General features: G+C 34.6%; 1 protein-coding gene and 1 pseudogene across 1 annotated transcript; both read left to right on the forward strand.

The window, feature by feature from the left end:
- The first annotated feature begins 2,232 nt into the window (after window positions 1–2,232).
- Window positions 2,233–5,206, forward strand: LOC104709720 (cysteine-rich receptor-like protein kinase 38). Its single transcript, XM_087480857.1, has 7 exons — window positions 2,233–3,280; window positions 3,351–3,458; window positions 3,541–3,665; window positions 3,736–3,946; window positions 4,022–4,259; window positions 4,363–4,504; window positions 4,577–5,206. Exons 1-7 carry the CDS (start codon window positions 2,449–2,451, stop codon window positions 4,895–4,897), a joined length of 1,977 nt encoding a protein of 658 aa, XP_087336983.1. The 5' UTR covers window positions 2,233–2,448; the 3' UTR covers window positions 4,898–5,206.
- An 8,733-nt stretch (window positions 5,207–13,939) lies between these two features.
- LOC147929906 (uncharacterized) lies at window positions 13,940–16,903 on the forward strand (annotated as a pseudogene).
- Window positions 16,904–21,640: the final 4,737 nt, after the last annotated feature.

Raw genomic sequence — 21,640 nt, forward strand, 5'->3', positions numbered from 1 at the left:
TAGTGTGTCTCTTCTTCAGCTGGAGAGTCTCAAATGTGTGGATAAACAAACAGAAAATGATCTGTTGCAGTGTGAACTCCTTTAAGTGCATTTAGTGCCAAATTAGGAAAGTTGAGGGAAATATATATTTGCCTAATCTTCTGGGTGCTCGAGTATGGCAAAGTGTTAGCTAACTCTTCTGTATGGTTAGATGTGTCTTCTGAGGTGTTGATTAGTTCTTCCGCTACCTCTCGCAAACGTAGCGGTTGCTAGCGTTTGGTACCAATCACACAAATCGCTTACAATCGCTTCAAATCGCTTCCAACCGCTTCAAACCATTGAATTCCAAAAGCTGCTTTTCGCAAGTGTTTGCGGCTGCGGGCGATTGCGTTTGGATTTTTTTTTTCAAACTTGAAACAAATCAATGATAATGAAATATTATATATATATATATATATATATATCTTTTACCTAACTATTTTATTCATTAAGGATGAGAGAAAATGAAGTACATATACAATTGAAAATATTAAAAAATAAAAAAATTGGAAGAAAATAAGATTTCAATTAACAATAACCAGGAAAAGTTGATGTAAATTTAATGGCACATGGCAAGTAAGTTCAAAATAATTTAAATAAATATAATATTTCATCAGAAATTTAAGAAAATAAGATTATTTGTGAAAAATATAAAAATAAATCACGAGTGATTTTTCTCAACTCTCGTTTGATCATTACTATCAACGATCAATTATCAAATTACTTGATTAAAGTTTTATAAAAAGCCAAATGCATAAAGTAATAAGTATTTCAATATGAAATTTATTTGTTTTTTTAATTATTATTTTAGTATTTTTTAATGAATTTTAATTATAAATTAAGTTTAATAAAAAATTTGGTATTTTTCAACATTTATATAATTATATATTATATTTATTATGTTTTAACCGCTATTGCACCCGCTGGTCAACCAGTCGTAAACTCCCGCAAACGCACTCATTTTAAAACGCTAAACCAGTCATTCAAAACGCTTGAAACCACAACCATCCGCTTCCGCAATCTCCCGCAACCGTAACCGCAAACGTTGCGGTTGAACCAGTCAAGCCCTGAATGATCCTTGGTTGATGATGATTTTATGTCCTCATCATTTATTGACTAGTATTTTATTTTTTAGATTGAATGGACATATAATAAAGAAGAAACTTTACTCTTTTCCACTTCAGCACTAACTTCTTAAAAATAGTAACAATGGTGGAAGTTCGTTTCACTTTAAATTTTTTAATATTATGGTCAGCTTCTGAATTACTTAAAATATAGGAAAAAAATAAACTGAAATTTTTATTGTATTATTTTTAATTAATTTTATTCTGTTTTTTATTACATTTGTTTTGCTTGTTCAAATCATTGAGCTTCAAGAAATATACTAGAAAAATCTCAAAAAACTAGGAATTCATTTGTTTTATTTGAGGACTATTGTGGCTATTGTTCTTAAAAATCAATAGCAAAAAATAAAATAATGAGCATCTTATATTATATTTAAATTATAGTATATTCAATAGACTTTTGAAAACATAGTGACAATAATCCTTAAATCAAACTAATAACGTCATGTAATTTATTTTTATTAAAATTTAAAAAATTGAAAACAAATTATAGGAAACAAATATCATGGAGCGGTCAAGCCATGGAATTGATAAATATTTTTCCATCATATGAAACTTTTTCTGCAAATTGGAGAATAACAAAACTGTCGAAAATTATTTGCTAATTGCATTAAGATTTTTTAGAAGACTTGCTATTACGACTTACGAGTTTCTCATAAATTCTTCTATATACAAAAAAAATTCACTCTTTTTTTTTTTTGAATTGTTCTATACTTTATTCCGTACCAATTGTAGACCTAGCAAAGGGAGACTTTTTGGTCACGCGACCAAAAACAAAAACTGGAATTTGACGACATTGATGTGCATGTGGCATGTAGGGTTAGATCACACGAAGTGATTTAAACGTCAAGTGTTTTGGTCAAGTGTTTTACCCTTTCTATACATGCGACATATGTGAGACATTGGAAGATGACCAAACCCCTTTTACGGTTCTAAACTTTGTTTTGGTCATCATAGCATAATTCGTTATTCCCTCATTCACACAGAGATGTGCATGTAAATTGCATTTATACGTCGTAATATTGTATACAAAATTTATACATACGCCTTTAATTTAATAGAAAAGGCTAATCAAGATGTGGATTAAATTGAGCTAAAATTTTGTCAATTTTTTTAATTTGAATGGCCATCTTTGAAGTCAACCACTGCTCAGATTTCTTACTTGTGTCGTCAACAAAAACCCATTCTCTCTCATGTCACCTAATTATACAAATATAACATCTTAACATTTATTCCCTCATTACAAAAAATAAAATAAAAAATAAACAATGAACAAATCCGTAAACACCGTTTCTTAACAAAAATAATGAAGAACTCTACTGCGATCTTGCTCACTTCTTCCTTTATTCTTCTCCTTCAAACCCTCCACGGCGTTAAAGCTGGTTTCAACTGCATCGGAAGTTCCTTCCCTACCAATAGCATCTACCAAAGAAACCGTGACTCTCTCTTCTCTACTCTTTCTGATAACGTCACCTCAAACGGTGGATTCTACAATGCTTCACTCGACGGAGTTCACGTTCTTGCCTTCTGTAGAAGAGACTACGAGAGGCAAGGTTGTATCGACTGCGTCGAAAAATCCATTCGACAGATAAAAACAAGTTGTTCTAACCGTGTTGATTCGTTCAACTGCGACAGTGACGATAGAGACCGTGTTTCTTGTTTTGTACGTACCACGAATCACTCAACTTATAGGCTACCCGAGTTTGGACCGGCTACGCTTGATCCGAGCCCTGTTGCCATCGACACATCAACCAAGAACATGACCCTGTTCCGCCAAGAATGGGATGCAATGGTTGACCGGGCGCTTGAGGCTGCAACCGTTGACAATTCCACAACGGTTCTTAAGTATTACGGTGTTGTTAGAGCAGAGTTCACTGAGTTTCCAAATGTTTACATGATGATGCAATGCACACCAGACATAACTTCAGACGCGTGCAAGAATTGTTTGCAAGAGTCCGTTACCTATTTTAGAGACCAGTTCTGGGGAAGACAAGGAGGCGGGATTTGTCGACCGAGCTGTGTTTTCCGGTGGGATCTTTTTGCCTTTTACGGCGCCTTTGCTAATGTAACAAGAGTTCCTGCGCCTCCTCGAGCTTTGGTTCCTCGAGCACAAGCAATCTCCGTCACTCGCTTGAAAGGTGCATGTGAATGATAAACATTGTCACTTGTGAAAATCTGAGATTCTCATTAGAAAAACTAATCTTGCAGGAGGAATTATTGTGATATTCGTAGTTCCTATCGTCATTAATCTTCTCGTGTTTATCGGTCTGATCAAAGCCTATAGTCAGATAAGAAAATCGAACAACAGAATCAATGGTATGTTTTGTCAATTAAACTTTGTGATGCATCATTGCTCATAAATCATAATTAAGTTGTTGTTTTACTTTGGTATGTACAGAGCAGCAGAGTGATTCTAGTGGTCAATCTATGCTACGGTTCGATTTTGGCATGATACTAATCGCAACAAATGATTTCTCCTCTGAAAATAAGATTGGCCAAGGTGGATTTGGATCTGTCTACAAGGTAAATAAACTTGTTAAAAAATGTTCTATCAATGTTCAGAAACCTAATAGCATAAGAATCGGGTTTGCAGGGGATATTACCGGGCGGGCAAGAGATAGCGGTAAAGAGATTAGCTGGAGGTTCAGGACAAGGAGATATAGAGTTCAAGAACGAGGTTTTACTCTTGACAAGACTTCAACATAGGAATCTTGTTAAGCTTCTTGGGTTTTGTAATGAAGGAGATGAAGAGATTCTTGTGTACGAGTTTGTCCCCAATTCAAGCCTCGACCACTTTATATTTGGTGAGCCTTTTCACTTAGATGTTGTGTAAGTTTTTAAATGTTTAGTATTATTGACGCTTCTTTTAAAATCTGCAGATGAAGAGAAGCGTTTGCTACTAACGTGGAACATGAGGTTCAGAATCATAGAAGGCGTTGCGCGAGGTCTTCTTTATTTACATGAAGATTCCCAGCTAAGGATTATACACCGAGACTTGAAGGCAAGCAATGTCCTTTTAGATGCAGATATGAACCCTAAAATATCAGACTTTGGGATGGCAAGGTTGTTCAACATGGACCAGACTGGAGCAGTGACAAGAAAAGTAGTTGGAACCTTGTAAGTTTGCTCTGTTTTTACAGAATCTGTTAAACAACACATAGCTCCTCTGTTTTTTTTAGAAGTTGGGGCCATCTGTAATGTTATTGTTGCATATTCGTAGGGGGTATATGGCTCCTGAGTACGTTAAGCACAGAAGATTTTCAGTCAAGACAGACGTTTACAGTTTCGGAGTCGTGCTTCTCGAGATGATAACGGGTCAAAGTAACAAGAACTATTTCGAAGCCCTAGGGCTCCCTGCATATGTAAGCATATAACTATCAGAGCCTTGTTTCTTACGTTATATATAATAACTAAGTTATGATGATAACATATAGGCATGGAAGTGTTGGGTTGCGGGCGAGGCTACCAGTATCATCGATCATGTACTGAATAGGAGCTCGACAAACGAAATCATGAGGTTCATCCACATTGGTTTGTTGTGCGTTCAAGAGAATGTTGCAAAAAGACCAACCATGAGTTTGGTTATTCAATGGCTTGGAAGTGACACTATCGCGATTCCTTTACCTACAGCTGCTGGTTTCACCACAAATTTTCCTGTCGAACTGCATGGAACCAATGCATCGAATCAAGCCGAAGGTGGAGCTGGCACATCGTCTTTGAATAAGCTCTCAATCACCGAGTTAAGTCCTCGTTGAAACTGAGATCTAAAGGTCGGTTTTTATTAAGAAAAAACAGGAATCTTTATTGATCTTACCAAGGTTCGTTAGAAGAGACGATATATAGTTATACAAGCTCTCATATCGAATCTAGACTCACGCAGGACCCAAGTGTTCACCAATTAACTAATTGGATGAAGAATAGTGTTTACTTTTATAGTACTTCAATTACAATTGCATATTTGCAGGACAATCCTTGTAATCCTTCTTTGCGTTTAACTTCTTTCATTTACATCTAAATAAATTGTACTCATTTGCGTTTAACTCTATCAAGATTTACTTTTCCTCCTCCACCTTAATTTGTTGTAAAGATAAGAAACATCACTGTCACGAAAAAACTTTTACAGCACATATTAGTGTAACAATCAAAGATTTGTGTACTATCTTTTTCGAGAAAAGATTTGTTACACGGTTTTTAGAAGAAAAAAAATTACTAAACCAAGACTAATAAAGAGTTGCACAAATACATACATACATTAAACAAGACTTAACCGAAAAAACATACATACATTATTTGCGTTTATAAAATTGAATTTCAGTTAATACTCCCACCGAAGATCATTGTTATTTATTTGAAGCTGCTATGAATTAAATCTTTGTTTTGCAATTATCTCTAAAATTTTGGCTGGCCATTTTTGCATCTTTAAACAACAACCAATACACATCTTCTCAGTTACGTTCGGAGGAAGTCAACGAATATACTTATTTATTTATTTGAAAATATAGAAAAGACTATATATAAGAAAATTTTAGGTGGCCATTAATTGAATTTACGATTTTACGATTTTAAGTAGCAATTAACTGAATTTGGTTAACTGGAAATAATTTATAGATTGGATGGAAGTAAAAACTTTATAACTAGTATAAAGTACAAAGTGATCTGCTTATAGTATAAAGAAATTGCTATAAACACCACTATACACTACAATATATATTATTTTGTATATTGAACATGATATAATTGTAAATTTTTCTAGATTTTATTATCTTTTTTTCAACTTGAATAACATACAAAATTTCAATTTTTATTTCAGTTAAAAATTATAATATAACATGTTATAAAAGACTATCACTTTTTTTTTTCTCCCACGGCTTATGGAAGCTCTAGTCACAGCTTTGCCATTTTCACTTTTTTTTGGTTAAAGTCCAATTAACCAATACACGTTTTCTCAGTTTGGAAGTCAACTCATTAATATCTATTTTGTCAGTTTTTAAGTCAACTAATATCCCTTTGGCTTCTTATAGTATCATAAGTCATAACGTACGCGGCTCGTCAAAAATTTCATCAGTTAATTAAATGAACGGTATGCTCAAGACTTCGACAATGGAAACAACGACATTGTTTCCGGTATTAATTATTTCATTAGTATATTGAAGTAAAGAAAAGGAATTTCATGTAGGCTGTAGCAAGTACGTGGAAGCCTACGAGGTTTCAAAAAATTCTAAGATGGTCAAATAATCCAATGGAAATTGGTGATACGATTCAAATATGGAAATTTTCCATTGATAATTTTAAAACCTCAAATAATATTACTCTTTTTAAAATGTCTAAAATTGTATTTTATTTATTTGGGAATCTTCCATTGATAATTATAACACCTTAAATTTTAAAAACCTCAAGTTTCCATTGACAATTTTAAAACCTCAATACTGTATTAGTCTTTTTCTTTTGGAATCTTCCATTGATAATTATAAAACCTAAAATAATTTTAGTCTTTATAAAAGGACAATTTTTTTTAATAAATAATTAACAAATTTGATGGCTCTAAACATGCCTACAATCATCACTCTAAAAGAGTAAAATAACTTGTTATTCAATTGATGATTTTTAAAAATCTTCTAAAATACTATGTTATTCAATTTGGAATCTATGTAAAATCATTTAAAATCATTTACAATATATTGTTATTCAATCACTGATTTACAAAACTTACTTAAAATCTACTATTATTCAAAATATCACAACTTTTAAAAATAAATACTATTTTAAATGATTCTACAAGACTTTTGTTTGTTTTTTAGTTGTAAAATATGAGTAACAAAATCATACCTTATAAGGTGGAATTTCAGAGGATTTCATAAAAAATAATCAACACTCGATACAATACAACAGAGATAAAAGGGCAGTGGCGTGATATCTTCTCGAGACACTCATCACACAAATTGTGGTTTCTTGACTTGACAATCAGTTCATTGTCATAGTCTTCCACTCCAAAATTCGTCCTTCAATAATCATGCACCTCAGGGAAACACATCTTTCGATGATGGTAAAGAATGATAAACCAGTCAACTTGGAACAGAAGCTAAAGTTCACAAAGGTTAAACGCGGAAAGAACATCGCTAGTTTCATAATAATATCATCAGAGAGGAAATTAGCTCCGTTAAGGTTCAAGTGAAGCACTGTTTGGTACTTAGAAAGCACGTACGATAACCCATCGAAAGTAAAACCCTGGCAATTGGAGAGAAGAAGCTTCTTTAGAGGCAACTTGGCATCAGCAATAAAACAGAGCAACTCATCGAATAAAAACGAATCGGAGAGATCAAGGTCTCGTGAAAAATATGAGTAACAAATCATACCTTCTGAAGCTTCTTCTCTTTCTCTCTCTCAAAACCAACTTTTCCTCCTTCTTCTCTTTCTCTCTATACAATCCTCGATTTGGGGATTTTTACTAGTTCAGTATAATCTGGGTTGCTAAGAATTTTATAGCTTTGTTTAATCCAAAATCAAGAAAGGAACCTCTCTCTGCCTTATTACTAGTTCAGTATAATAGCTTTGTTTCATAGGAAGATTGAATCTTTTGTTTAATCCAAGATTGAAATTGATAATGATCTCTAGCTGTGAATATAATAATAGCTTTGTTTGATTTTTATCTCCCATCTACGTATCTACAATTTATATGTGATCTGACTTTTTTTTGTTTTCTCCGATCTCATAGGAAACTCAACGTTGGGTTGGGTTAATATAGGAAACTGGTAGTGGTAAGTTCATCAATTCATTCACAACCCAAATTAATGTGGAACCTCTCTTTGAAGTTTCTCCTGCACCTTCTGTAACATCGGCGAACCAAAACTCAGTGTTTCGAGGGTGGGTGTCGGTCGACACCACTTATTCTGGTTTGACCAGATTGATTTAATTATTGGTTTGAACCGGTTTGGTTTAAGGAAACCATTGGACCAAGGTTTAAAAAGGAGAAAACGACCTAGGGTCGTGTTTTTGTTGTCTCACGCAGCTTTGAGAAAAAAGAAAAGAGAGAAAACTGTTCTTGAGGTTCTAGAGGGAGATTGTGAGATTTAAAGGCTTTGTTGGTGAGATTTTGCTGTGAGAGTGAGGATTCAAGGCTAGGAACGTGTGGGAAGCTTGCTGAGAGTGTGGATTCGTTCATTGTTGGTCAGAAACTTCCTGCAAAGAGGTCAGTGCATAACCATGGCTAATCTAAGCCCTTGATTTCCTTGTTCTTGCTTGTTTGTTGTTGTTTTGTGTGTTTTCTTGCTGGGGATTGGATTGTACAGGTTCCTAATGATGTTTCCGGCATGAGTTTTGAGTATTGGACGATTTGGAGGAGGTTGGGAAGCGAGATTTGACTCTCGGCATCGTGCGGATCGCAGTTGCAGGTGGAGTGTCGATCGACACCACTTGGTGTCGGTCGACACTAGCAAAAATTGGCATCGATCGACATTGTGGGGTAGTGTCGGTCGACACCAATGCCAGTGTCGGTCGACACTAGGCTGGTGTCGGTCGACACCTCCCTTCCAACAAGACGATGTTCGTTTTCCTGGTTTGTGTGTTTTGTTTGTTGGTTGTTTTGGAACATTGGATCATTGTTGCTTGTGTGTATAGCCCAATAGATGGGAGGATTGCCTCACTGAGTATTTATCAAATACTCAATGCATCTCAATTTGTGTTTGTGGTGCAGGTAAAGGCAAACTGTGATCGTGGAATCAAGACAATGAAGAGGAAGATGTTCTAGTGACTCGATTGTTTGCTGTCTGGCAATCTGGCATTGCTAGGTTTCTAGAGTTGAGTCATTAGAAACATTGCTAGGTTGGTGGTTCTATGTTTTCTTGTTGGCTGAATTATTGGGGATGGTTTATGTTATAATAATAGATTATTATTGGATATTGGTTTGTTTGTTATTTAATTGGTATTTGTTAATCCGCTGTTGTTTGTGATTGTGGTTAGGTGGCTAGTGGATATGAGACCACTAGTCGTAGTTTATTATTATTATTATTATTTTATTATTATTTATTATTTAAAAAAAACGGGTCAGGTCGTTTCACCTTCACAAACACAAATCGATTGTATAGAATTTTTTTTTTGTGTTATAAAATATTTTAAAATCACCCAAAATTTACTAATAAAATCTCATAGAATCTCATAGAATTTCATAGAATCACATATCATTTTCCTTTTTTTCTAAAAGAAAAACTCTAAAACACAATCAAATCTCCTAAAATCTTTCAAAATTCTAAAATATTAAAATCCTATCAAATCCTAAAAAAACAAGTTTAATACCCCCCCTCTAAGTAGCTTAGAGAAATGTTCACCCTAATTTTAAAAGTGATGTGAAACATGAATTGAATACCAATATACTTTCTCTGTTTTTTTTTGTCGTTGTAGAGTATATTTTTTTTTTCATAGTACTTGTCGTTTTGTATTTATGATGCTAATTTATGAATAAAATTTCCAGTTTTTTCTCTATTTTTTAGCTTCTTAATCATTTATATAAAATAAAATAGAATATTTTTGAAGGATAAAACAGAAAATTAATTGATTTTTTAATTTGTGTGAAACTACCTAGAATGACAAATAATATGAATTAGAGGGGGTATTAGATAGTTTAAGTAAAATTTTATATTTATTATGGGGCAGATATATATATATATATATATATATATATATATATATATAGTTTTATTGTTTGTTATGGGGTGAAAGTATTTACTATTAATATTAAAAATTATTTAAATATTTAACTAATATTTAAAATATATAATATTAAGTATGCATATATTCTTAAATTATAATATTTTTCTCTCTTTTTTTGTTTATTAAAGTTATTAATTTTTCTCTTATTTACAAGAACATGTTTTTTGTGGCAGCAAAATATTACATATCTAAATTTCATATTTCTCAATCCTAATTAAACAATTTTTAGGTATTTTAATCTTCTCATGTATGCTAAATTTAATTCTCTAAAAATATTGAAAGCGTTTAAAACATGGGAGTTTTTCAAAATTACCCATTTTCCTATGTCAGTTTTCAAAAATATTTTTTCATGGTGTTTATTTTCAAAAATAACTGTTTTTAATATATAAAATGACAAAATTCTAAACCCTAAACCCAAATACTAAACCCTACCCCTTAAAAACTATACTGTTATATCATGGTTTTTAACCATGATATAAAGAGTCTTTTAGAGTCTTTTGATTTGTTTTCTATGATGCTTTTGAGTCTTTACAGGTTTTCTAGGATTTTGGCATGAAAATAGCTAAATGGAGCAATTAGAAGGGATTTTTGAGCAATTCAGCTAAGGAAGAGAACTTGGAATCAATAAAGAGTGACGGTGTCGATCGACACCACCCTTGGTGTCGGTCGACACCCTTGTTAACCGCAAGAAGATCCAAGTTTTGGAAGTTTTACAAATCTGCCCAAAGTTTTCCGTATTTGCATTATTAGTCCTTGTCGTGTTTTATGACATATATATATATATATATATATTGTTTTGGGTTTAGAAACCCTTAAGCTTTATTTTTCCGTGCAACTTTTAATAGAGAACCCTGAGAGATTTTTAGAGAGCTTTTGAAGAAAAGAATCAAGACTCCTTGAGAGAAGATTCAGAACTCCTTTTCTTCTTCCTTTAATCTCTTAATGCTATATATTTTATTCATGATTTATATTCTTACAATTATGTGTGAGTAGATCTGCTTGTTAGGTTTAGGGTTTATCATTACGGATTTCATGGATTATTAGATTAATTGATTATTGGATTCATTATCTTTCTTATTCTTCACCATAGGTTGTTTTTAATAAATTTCTCAAAAAGGACATTTCTAATAAATTTTATTAAAACAAACACAAGAAACGTTCAAGCATACTCTACCATTTATCCCCTATATATTAAAAGAAAAGCATTTTCACTAAAAAAGCTGATGTGTCAGCATTACAGAGCTCAGTGCACATTTTTGCAAAATCCCCTTAATTTTTCTAATTAGTTACATCTTTGTGTCATTGTATTTAATTGCACAAAAAAAGTGCATAAACTAAAACCCTACACATATCTATCCTCACCTATAAATACATTCTTCCTAACACTCACGAGAGAAAACAAACAAACTTCATCTTCAATTTTCACATGCCTTTTTTCACCAAGCTTAGCGTGAGTCTTTTTTCAAACTATCTAATTTCAACAAACTAAATTTAAATTCAAATATATTCAAGGTAAGTTTGTTACCATCAAAATCAGACAATTAAATTCAAAAACTTATAAATGTAAACATGTTGTATTTAGTTATATTTTTAGTAACATAATTTTTTTCGTTTTGATATTACCTAACATACAAAACTGAATAGATTTTAAATATAATTCAAAATAACGATTTTCCTTTTTTTCCTTAAATATATATATATGTTAAACCGAAATTAACAAAATCTAATACAACTACAAATTTTTTTTTGTTAGTATTTTAAAATATTTTGAAGTAAGGCTAAACAAATATTATACCCCATATGGAGTAAGGCTACCGGGACGGGTTTGGCCCGCTTAAGGATTTAGGTCATTTGTTTCGAGATTTTTTGATGGTTTTTATCCGTTTCATAATTTGCAAGTTTTATACAATTCCGATTAATCACTAATTCGATAAACGTTAGATTCAGGTATGTTGTTTTGTGAATCTTAATTTGATGCTGAAACATTTACTATTTCAAAAATCACAAACTGGATGAAACCAAACTAATATAAGTTTGAACGGTAAATGATTTAACAAATAATTATATCTATATATGTAATTCTATGTGTAAACAATATATTACAAACCTTATAGTAAACATAGTTTTTGAAATCAATCACGCATGTACGTGCGGGTCCGTACCTAGTATACTCTAAAACCTATCAATGAAAAAAAAAAAAGCATAAGGGGTAGATGCTTTCCATGTTCTCTCACTGAAATACTAAAATCTTAAAAGTTCTAAATATTGTAGAAGATTTGTCGGCATCTAGTACATCTAACTTGTGTTAAAAACTTAAAATGTTTTGTTTGAAAATTTTAGTTATTGATTAACTTTCATTTTAGAATATTTTTCCATTTCCACAAAATATGGTATTAATCTCATAATTTTAAAAGATTTGTCGAAGTTACGTAAAAGATCAAGCTGAAAATTTACTAAATTTATAGAAACACTACAAGAAAACATGCCATTTGCGACGACCGTTTGTGACTGATTGTTTAGTCGCAAATATTTGCGACGGTTTTGCGACTATTTTAATACCGATTAACGACCATACAAAATACGGAAGTAAAACTGTCGCAAATTTACGACGAAACAATAAAGTCACAAAAACGTCTCACCTTTGCGACCGAATATATACTTTTTTGTAACTGATATTATTTCGTCGCAAAAAAAGATGCATTTTGTGACTACTTTGCAACTGCAATTTTGGTACGTGAGAGCCGTCGCAAATAAGTCGCAAAATAGAGACTTATTTGCAACGACTTTTTGGAGTATCATTTAGTAGCAAAGTCGTCGCTGCATGTCGGCAAAAAACGTTGAGAATGTGGAAGATATTGTACTCAACTTTTGTGACTACATTGAAAACAGTCGCAAAAGAGTCGCACCATGTCGGCAAAAAACGTGTTTAAAGTGTGTTAGGTGAACTGAAATTTTGTGACTCTTTCTATAATAGTCACAAAACAGTGGCAAAATTTATCTTATATATATGCCACCACTTCTTCTTTCATTTAAGAAACAAAAAAAAGGGAGAAAGAAACAAAAAAAAAACGTGAGAAAGAGAAAAAAAAATCGAGAGGACGAAAAAAAAAAAAAGAGAGAAAAAAAAATAAGAATAATGTGGAACAATCCTTCAAGAGCATGGATGTACAATCTGATCGATCCGTTCACTAATCATATCTCATCGGATTATTCGGCGGGTGTGGAAGAGTTCATCGATTTTGCCTGTAGCCATGCACAAAATAGTAGAGGTAGGTTTTACTGCCCTTGTGTAGTATGTCACAATTCGAAGTCTTTGAAAGCTGCTTCTGTTTCGAATCATTTGCTAAGTAGGGGGTTTATGCCTAACTATTATGTATGGTATGAACATGGTGAAGATTATGATGTTGTTGGGGAGGGAAATAGTAGTCATTATGCTAGTAATACAGATTATGCTAGAGCTAGTGAACCAATAGGATTGGATGGGGAGAATATATATGTTGGGATGGTGAATGATGCATTTCATGGTTCTGTACCATATAACGAGTATCATGAACATGAAAGTGGAAATGATCACGTTCATGAACAACCCACCCAAGAAGCAAAACGGTTTTATGATATGCTAGCTGCTGCAAACACGCCACTGTATGATGGATGTCGGGAAGGGCAGTCGCAGTTATCGTTGGCAGCTCGGTTCATGAACAATAAGGTCGACTACAATTTGTCTGAAAATTGTATAGATTCATGGACAGGACTTTTTACGGAGTATTTACCAGAGGGTAATCAGGCAACCGGTTCATACTATGAGACGGAGACTTTGATGCGAAAGCTAGGATTACCGTGTCGTACATATGATGTATGTATAGATAACTGTATGCTCTTTTGGAAAGATGATGAGAAGTTGGAGCATTGCAAGTTCTGCGGCAAACCAAGATATAAGGCTAGTGAAGGAAGAACAAGAATACCGTTCAGTAAGATGTGGTATTTACCGATTGCGGAAAGGCTGAAGAGAATGTACCAATCTGAGAAGACTGCAGCTTTTATGAGATGGCACGCTGAGCACAGCTCTAAGGAGGGATTAATGTGTCATCCTTCAGATGCGGCTGAGTGGAAGAATTTTCAGTAATTGCATCCCTCATTTGCAGCAGAACCGCGCAATGGTTATCTTGGATTATGTACAGATGGTTTCAATCCTTTTGGGATGTCGAAACACCATTCATTATGGCCAGTGATATTGACTCCATACAACTTGCCTCCTGGGATGCGCATGAACACAGAGTATTTGTTTCTGACGATTTTGAATTCAGGACCGAATCATCCACGAGCTAGTCTTGACGTTTTTCTCCAACCATTGGTCGATGAGTTAACAGAGTTATGGTATAATGGAGTGGAGGCATATGATGTGTCCTTAGATCAAAATTTCAACCTTAAAGCTGTCTTTTTGTGGACTATCAGCGATTTCCCAGCATATGGCATGTTGTCAGGATGGACAACACACGGAAGATTAGCTTGCCCAATTTGTAAGGACGATACAAATGCATTTCAATTGCCAGCTGGTAGGAAGACATGTTGGTTTGATTGCCACAGGAGATTTCTTCCTGCTAATCATCCAATGCGAAAGGATAAAAAACACTTTCTCAAAGGCAAACACGCAGTGAACGACTATCCACCGCAATATTTGACGGGTGAACAGGTCTTACATGAGCGTATAAGAAATGCTGAGCCGCCAAAGACTTCTGACTGCGGAGGAAATGGGCATGAAAATAAAGTGGATGGTTATGGAAGTTGGCATAATTGGCACAAAGAAAGCATCTTGTGGAAGCTCCCGTATTGGACCGATCTTAACTTGCGACACACTCTTGATGTGATGCATACTGAGAAAAATATTCTCGATAATCTCATGTACACTGTTATGAATGTGAAAGACAGATCAAAAGACAATGTGAGGTCCCGATAGGATGTTGCAAGATTTTGTGATCGAAGTCAATTGCATGTTGATGCTGGTGGGAGAGCTCCTTTTCCTACTTGGACATTGAGTGCGAAAGGGAAAAAAAGCCTACTTCAATGGGTCAAAGAAGATGTTAAATTTCCAGATTGGTATGTAGCTGATTTAGCTAGTTGTGCAGACATCAAGGATGGAAAGTTTTCAGGAATGAAAAGCCACGATTGCCATGTCTTTATGGAACGATTGCTTCCATTTGTGTTTGCAGAGTTGTTACCACGTGACGTCCATCTTGCAATATCAGGTAAAAATTTGATATATATATATATATATATAGCAATTTAATTTTATATATATGTCAAATTAATTAATGATTTTATTTATATATTGTAGGGATTGGATCATTTTTCCGTGACTTATGCAGTCGATCATTGGAGATAAGTCATGTCCAAGTCCTGAAAGCAAATATTGTGATGATTTTGTGCAATTTGGAGAAAATATTCCCACCTTCGTTCTTTGATGTCATGGAGCACCTTCCTGTACACCTACCATACGAAGCCGAACTTGGTGGTCCAGTCCAGTATAGGTGGATGTATCCTTTCGAAAGGTTTTCCAAACGCTTGAAAGGGAAGGCGAAGAACAAAAGATATCCAGCGGGATCAATCGTTCGATCATATATTAATGATGAGATATCATACTTCTCAAAACACTACTTTGCTTCAACCATTTCTACAGCTAGTAGAAGGAGGTATTTCATACTTACATTATAATATATAATGGTCTTTTAAATTAACATGTAAGGCTACTTAAAGTTTTAAATATTTTTCAGGTCTTTGCGATATGATGCGGGTGAGGTTCCTGTATATCTAGTACCCCTACCAGATATATTCACTCAAGTTGGTCGTCCTAGTGGCCAAGTTACAGAGTTTTGGCTGTCTGATAAAGATCAAAAATGCGCACATGCATATGTATTGCGGAATTGTGATTACTTTCGTCCCCTAGAGAGGTATATGTTTCAGATTATTTTTATAGCTATTTCTCTTCAATATATTTATGGATTAATTGTCTTCTATATGTTGGGAAAAACAGTGTGTTGGACGATCAAATTCGGTATGAATATCCAGAACTCACTGATGATGAAGTCACATCGAAAAGAGATGAAGATTTTAGCGATTGGGTTTGCCAATATGTAAGTATATGTAAATAGTTTAATATAAAAAAAAAATTTAATGAATGGGTTCACTTCCGACAATTTATATTTATTTCTTATGTAGGTGTCTACAATGAAACATATCCAAAGTTTTCCTCTATGGGTTCATGAATTGGTTGATGGTCCAGAAAACAAAATCAAGACGTGGCCCATGTATTTTACCAGAGGTTACATGTTTCACACGCGTGAACACGGGCAGACGAAAAAGACAATGAATTATGGGGTATGTGTCCGAGGGCAAAATTATTCTGAAGCATCTATGGAGGATGATTTTTTTGGGACCGTTGAAAACATAATCGAGCTCGAGTATCCTGGCATTATTAACCTAAAGATAACACTTTTCTACTGTGACTGGTTTGACCCAACGGTTGGCAAAGGTATCCGCATGACAAATGGAGGCATCGTAGACGTGCTTCCGTCAAGAAAATACCGAAACTACGAACCTTTTATTTTAGGTTAAGTTTCTTTTCACTAAATATTTTAATTAATTTACTATATAGGTTCTTAAGCTAATTAATTACGAACCGTATATATATTATTAAATAAATATTAATTTAATATGTTCCGTTTCTTTATATAGGTTCTCAAGCTGATCAAGTGTGTTATCTGTCATATCCATACACTAAACGACCTCGCAAATCGTGGCTTACAGTGTGCAAAGTTAATCCGAGGAATGTTGTTCAAGGGAAGTTTAACGATGAAGATTTGGTTATATTGCAACAAACTGTTATTGAGGCAACTCCGACTTTGGTTGAAGAAATCATCATTGAGAGTTTAGTCGACGAGAGTCATCAAGATGAACCAATCGATTTTGAGATAGAAGATGGTGAAGGAGAAGACGAATTTCAATGTAACTTGTCAACATCCGAAGATGAAGATGAAGATGAAGAACTTGCATATGAAAACTAAATGTGCATCTGATTTGTAAAATATTGTCTCTATGTTAAAATCAAATAAACTTATTTCAATTATAGTAAAACTTAATAGCTTGATTAATCTGGAAATTTGCAAGTAAAATTAGTATCTTAAAGTAAAATATAGTCACAAAAGAGTCGCACATTAGCGATCGTTTAGTAACTAAACAATATAGCAACGTTTCGCTTTGCAACCGAATTGTGAAAAACAAACTTTTAAATTGACTAGTAAAATACAGTCACAAAAGAGTAACACTTTGCCACCACTTTGCAACTGTCTTGAGACTGCTTTGCAACCGAATTGCAATTAATAAGCGACTAACACCTGAATTAGCAACGTTTCTGCGACTCTTTTCCCACTCTTGTTATTTTTGTATCTTAAATTTCATTTTTGAGATGTATGTACATCCTTAGATATACATTTATACTTGTATTTGACTGAATTTAGTAACTAAAACTTTTTTAAGGTCATAAATTTCAATGTTAACAATGAATACATGCATATGTTCCAAAGCCATCTTTGTAAAAACATGTCACCATGGAAGAATGTGTAGGACTTTAGGAAAATGTAATTCTTATGTTTTAAAAGCAATGTTTTACATACTCTTCCTATTTTATATACTCTTTACTACTAGTATGAGTGATGTATGGATGCAAATAAGCTCCTAATGTGTGAAAATCAAACTTTTAAATTGACTAGTAAAATACAGTCACAAAAGAGTAACACTTTGCCACCACTTTGCAACTGTCTTGAGACTGTTTTGCTACTGTTGCTACTGTTTTTGCGACTGTTTTGCCACCCTGTTTTGGCGGTTTATGTTCCCACCAATAATTTTGTGAAATTTGTCTAATTATTTACGCGTTTTTTTTCCCCAAAATTTTATACTGCGACTGTTTTGCGACTACATTGCAACGTCGGTTCGTTAATAACTAGGCAAACACTTAAACGTTTTAACACTTCTTATTTTCTTTTTTCAATCGATCTAGGGTTTTTTCTCTCAAACCTCTTCACGCTCCTTCTCTCTCAAACACATCGATCTCTCCTTCTCTCTCAATCTCTCAATCCTCTATCGCTTTCTCTTTAAATCTTTTTCTTCTTCTCTCTCTCTCTCTCTCAATCGTCGATCCGATGCCTCCTAAGACCAAGGTTGCTTCCAGAGGTCGCGGTGGCAGAACCGCCAACGGTGTCCGAATCTTCAATTCTAGCATATCCTCTTCTCATTCGTCGAACCCTTCTGAACGCACAGACTCTGCAACACAGTCTGCAACCCATTCACATCAAAGCCGTCCTTCACAGTTTCCCCCGACAAATCCAGCACCAATAAGTAGTCCATTGCCGACTACAGATCCACCGTCGAGGACAAATCAACCGTCGAGGACAAACCAACCGTCGAGTATTCATCCACCGTCGAGGACAAACCAACCGTCGAGTAGTCATCCACCGTCGAGGACAAATCAACCGTCAAGTAGTCATCCACCGCGGAGGATACTTACACCGCCTCTGATTCCTCAACAAGCGCCTCTTCCTGTTCCTCACCCTCAACCGCCTCCGATTCCTCAACAAGCGCCTCTTCCTGTTCCTCACCCTCAACCGCAACCGGAGCTTGTTCCAGAGGGAGATAACGGCGACAAAGCAAACGAGGAAGAACAAAACCCTAATCAAAATAACGATCACTACCAAGATATGTTAGATGGTTTGCTAGCTCTTCCAGGCCGAGAACATCTACCACTCCTGTCTCAGCATCCTATCCCTGGAGTCGAAACTCTATGGTATAAACACTCTCTCCTCTTGTAATTTTTCTTTAAGTATACTCGGTATGTCACATAGAATCTTTAAAGCATGAATGTGTTCAATAGTTTGATCTTTAAGTATACTCGGTAACACTCTCTCCTCTTGCGGTAATAGGTTCACTAATCGGTTGTTGTTTGTTGTTTGTTGTTTGTTGTTTGTTGTTGTTTGATGTTCAGTAAACGGTTGTTATTAGATATTCAATAGTTTCAATAGGTTATTGGTTCATATTTTCAAGTAGACTTACTCAGTAAATGTAACAGGTTTAACCGGCACAAAGGAAAGCTTTCTCGAGTCATTGCTGGAATCTTAAGGAGAAAGTTTGATGGGCCTTACTACAATTGGAAGGTTACTCCACAACACATTCAAGAGCGATACTTCAGGACATTTGCGGTAAGTCAAATTATAGTTTTGACAATGCTTTAAACACTTAACTCTATATAAATGAATTGGTCAATTTGCTAACTTAAATGTTTTGTGTTATTGTAGCGGAAGTATAATTGGGTTATCGGGATTACTGAGCTTGTTAAAGAAGGTTTCTTGAAGATAGCAAAGAGCAGGATGAAAGGCATTGTCAGTCAAGTTAGGAGGAGTGGTGTACAACCACCATGGATTGGTGATAAAGTATGGCCTATTATGTGCGAATATTGGAACACCCCTGATGCCATGGAGAGGAGTGAGAATGCTTCTCATTGCAGAAACTCGGACCGTGGAGGCCTTGGAGTGCACAAACACTTAGCTGGTCAGAAATCATATGTACAAATTCATCAAGAAATGGTAACACTTCTCTTTCCATCCACTTCACCTCAAAGTTTTTCTAATGTTTTCATAATTTAATGCTCTCACGGCCACTTAAGCTCCTAATGTTTTTCTAAAATTTTCATAATTTAATGTGTTTCACTATCATTGTAGGAGGAAGAGCTGGGGCGTCCTGTATCACTGGTCGAAGTGTTTCTTAAAACACACACTCGGCCAGATGGATCATTTGTGGATCAAAAAGCCAAACAAGTTGCTGAGACCTATGAGAAGACCATAGAAGACAGACAAACTGACACGGAAAATGATGGTCCAGATGGTTCAGAGAGTTCAACACATCGAACTCTTTCCCTTGAAGAAAGAAATGAGATCTTGCTTGAGGTAATTCGTTTGTCTTTTGTGTGTGATTTTTCTTTGTCAATTTTGGTTTCTTAATGTGAATGATGATTGATGTTTATTCTTAGATTAACAGTCTCCTGGTTTTCTTAAATTTGTTTAATGAGCTATGCTTAGGAACCTAGAATATTTGATGTTGATTCTGCATTTGGTTATCTGGTTTGTGCTGATTAGCGAATGTTTATCTTTTGGTTTAGTGTACTCAAACAGATAACAGAGGTAACCCATTTGGCCTTGGATCACTTGTTGAGACACTAAGGAAAGGAAAAAGGAAAGAGAGTTATGCGAGCTCTTCTGCAGCAACTCTTGCGGAGCTTCAAGATCAACTTCGGCGCAAGATATCTGAACATGAGTCTGAGAATGCACGACGTGATCAGGAACACCGAGAGTCTCAAGCTGTGATCAACAAGCTTGTCCTCTTCATCTCTGAAAAAATTCCTGAATACTCAGCTTTTACGGTTCCTCCTCCTGCAGCCACCCAACCAGCTATCGCGCCTACAACCACTGCACAACCCATCGATGGAGGCACCACACCACCCTCCAGTCCAGCTGCACAAACCCCTACCTCTAATACTTCTTCCAACTAAACTTCTAATTCCCCTTTTCTTTATGTATGAACTTGCTTTTGAATATTGTTTCTTGGATGTTTAGGATGATCTTTTTGTTTTGGATGATAAGTTTGCTTGTGTGGTAGTTTCAATCATCATTCCTTTTGATTATTAGCATTTGAAATTCCCAAATTAATCACAATTAGGATTGCTAAAACGTTTCTGATTTGTGACTAAACCAATTAATAAATGTGACTCTTTTGTGACTATACCAATTCAAATAATGTAACTATTTTGTGACTAAACGAATTCAAATAATGTGACTATTTTGTGACTAACCCAATTCACAAAATGTGACTATTTTGTGACTAAACCAATTCACAAAATAGTGGCAGAATAGTTACTAAAAACGAACTCCTTAGCGACTACAAAAACAGTCTTAACATAGTCGCAATAATAAACGACTAATTTGCGACTCAACTGCTACTAAACTAAAACAGACTTTGCAACCCTTTTGGGACTAATAGGTCGTCCTTAATCTGTCGCTAAGCCCATACTCTACCGTTAATCGCAATACGGTCGTAAACATACGACTGTTATATGTAGTCACAAAACTGTCCCTAAGTAGACTTCGTTGCAGTTTAGTCGGAAATGTACAACTACCAATTATAGTCACAGTATCGTCGCAAATATACGACTATAAAAACGAGTCTGTAATCCGTTGCAAATAAGCGACTATGTTGCGACCAACATATTTTGCGACCGTTTTTTTGCGACCATCGAAAAAAGTCGCGAAGTAGTCGCAAAACCCTTATTTACGACTAAAAAGCGACTATAGTAGGAGTGGCAAATGGCCTGTTTTCTTGTAGTGAAAGAATAGTCCAATTATGGTAAAACAGTTGAACTAATCATTTGACGATGCTATCAAAAGTTCTAAACAATGGTTCTCGTCCTACTCCTTGTGTGTGTTTTTTTAGTGATCTTTTGGACTTATACTTCTGTTTTAAAATAGATGATGTTTTCATATTTTTATGCAAAATTAATTAGTTTTTAATGGTTTTAGGATTGATATTCTGCCTATTGTTTTATGATTGGCCTAATTGTGTTTAAATGAATATTAAATGATGCTTTTGTTTATAAAATAATCAAAAATTAAATGAATTCTTAATTTTTGGGCACAATTTTAAAAGATCAAGTTTAAAAAAAAAGGAGGAAGTACATTATTAATTTGTAGAGAATTTAC

The sequence above is a fragment of the Camelina sativa genome, chromosome 13 (assembly GCF_030686135.1).
Source record: "Camelina sativa cultivar CO46 ecotype springtype chromosome 13, ASM3068613v1".
In the NCBI taxonomy this organism is placed as follows: domain Eukaryota; kingdom Viridiplantae; phylum Streptophyta; class Magnoliopsida; order Brassicales; family Brassicaceae; genus Camelina; species Camelina sativa.

Excerpts from the sequence above, each read along its gene's own strand:
- LOC104709720 (XM_087480857.1), top strand. The coding sequence starts at position 2,449 with ATGAAGAACTCTACTGCGATCTTGCTCACTTCTTCCTTTATTCTTCTC. Across the intron at positions 3,459-3,540 it reads ATCGAACAACAGAATCAATG|AGCAGCAGAGTGATTCTAGT; the intron begins GTATGTTTTGTC and ends TGGTATGTACAG. Across the intron at positions 4,260-4,362 it reads AGAAAAGTAGTTGGAACCTT|GGGGTATATGGCTCCTGAGT; the intron begins GTAAGTTTGCTC and ends GCATATTCGTAG.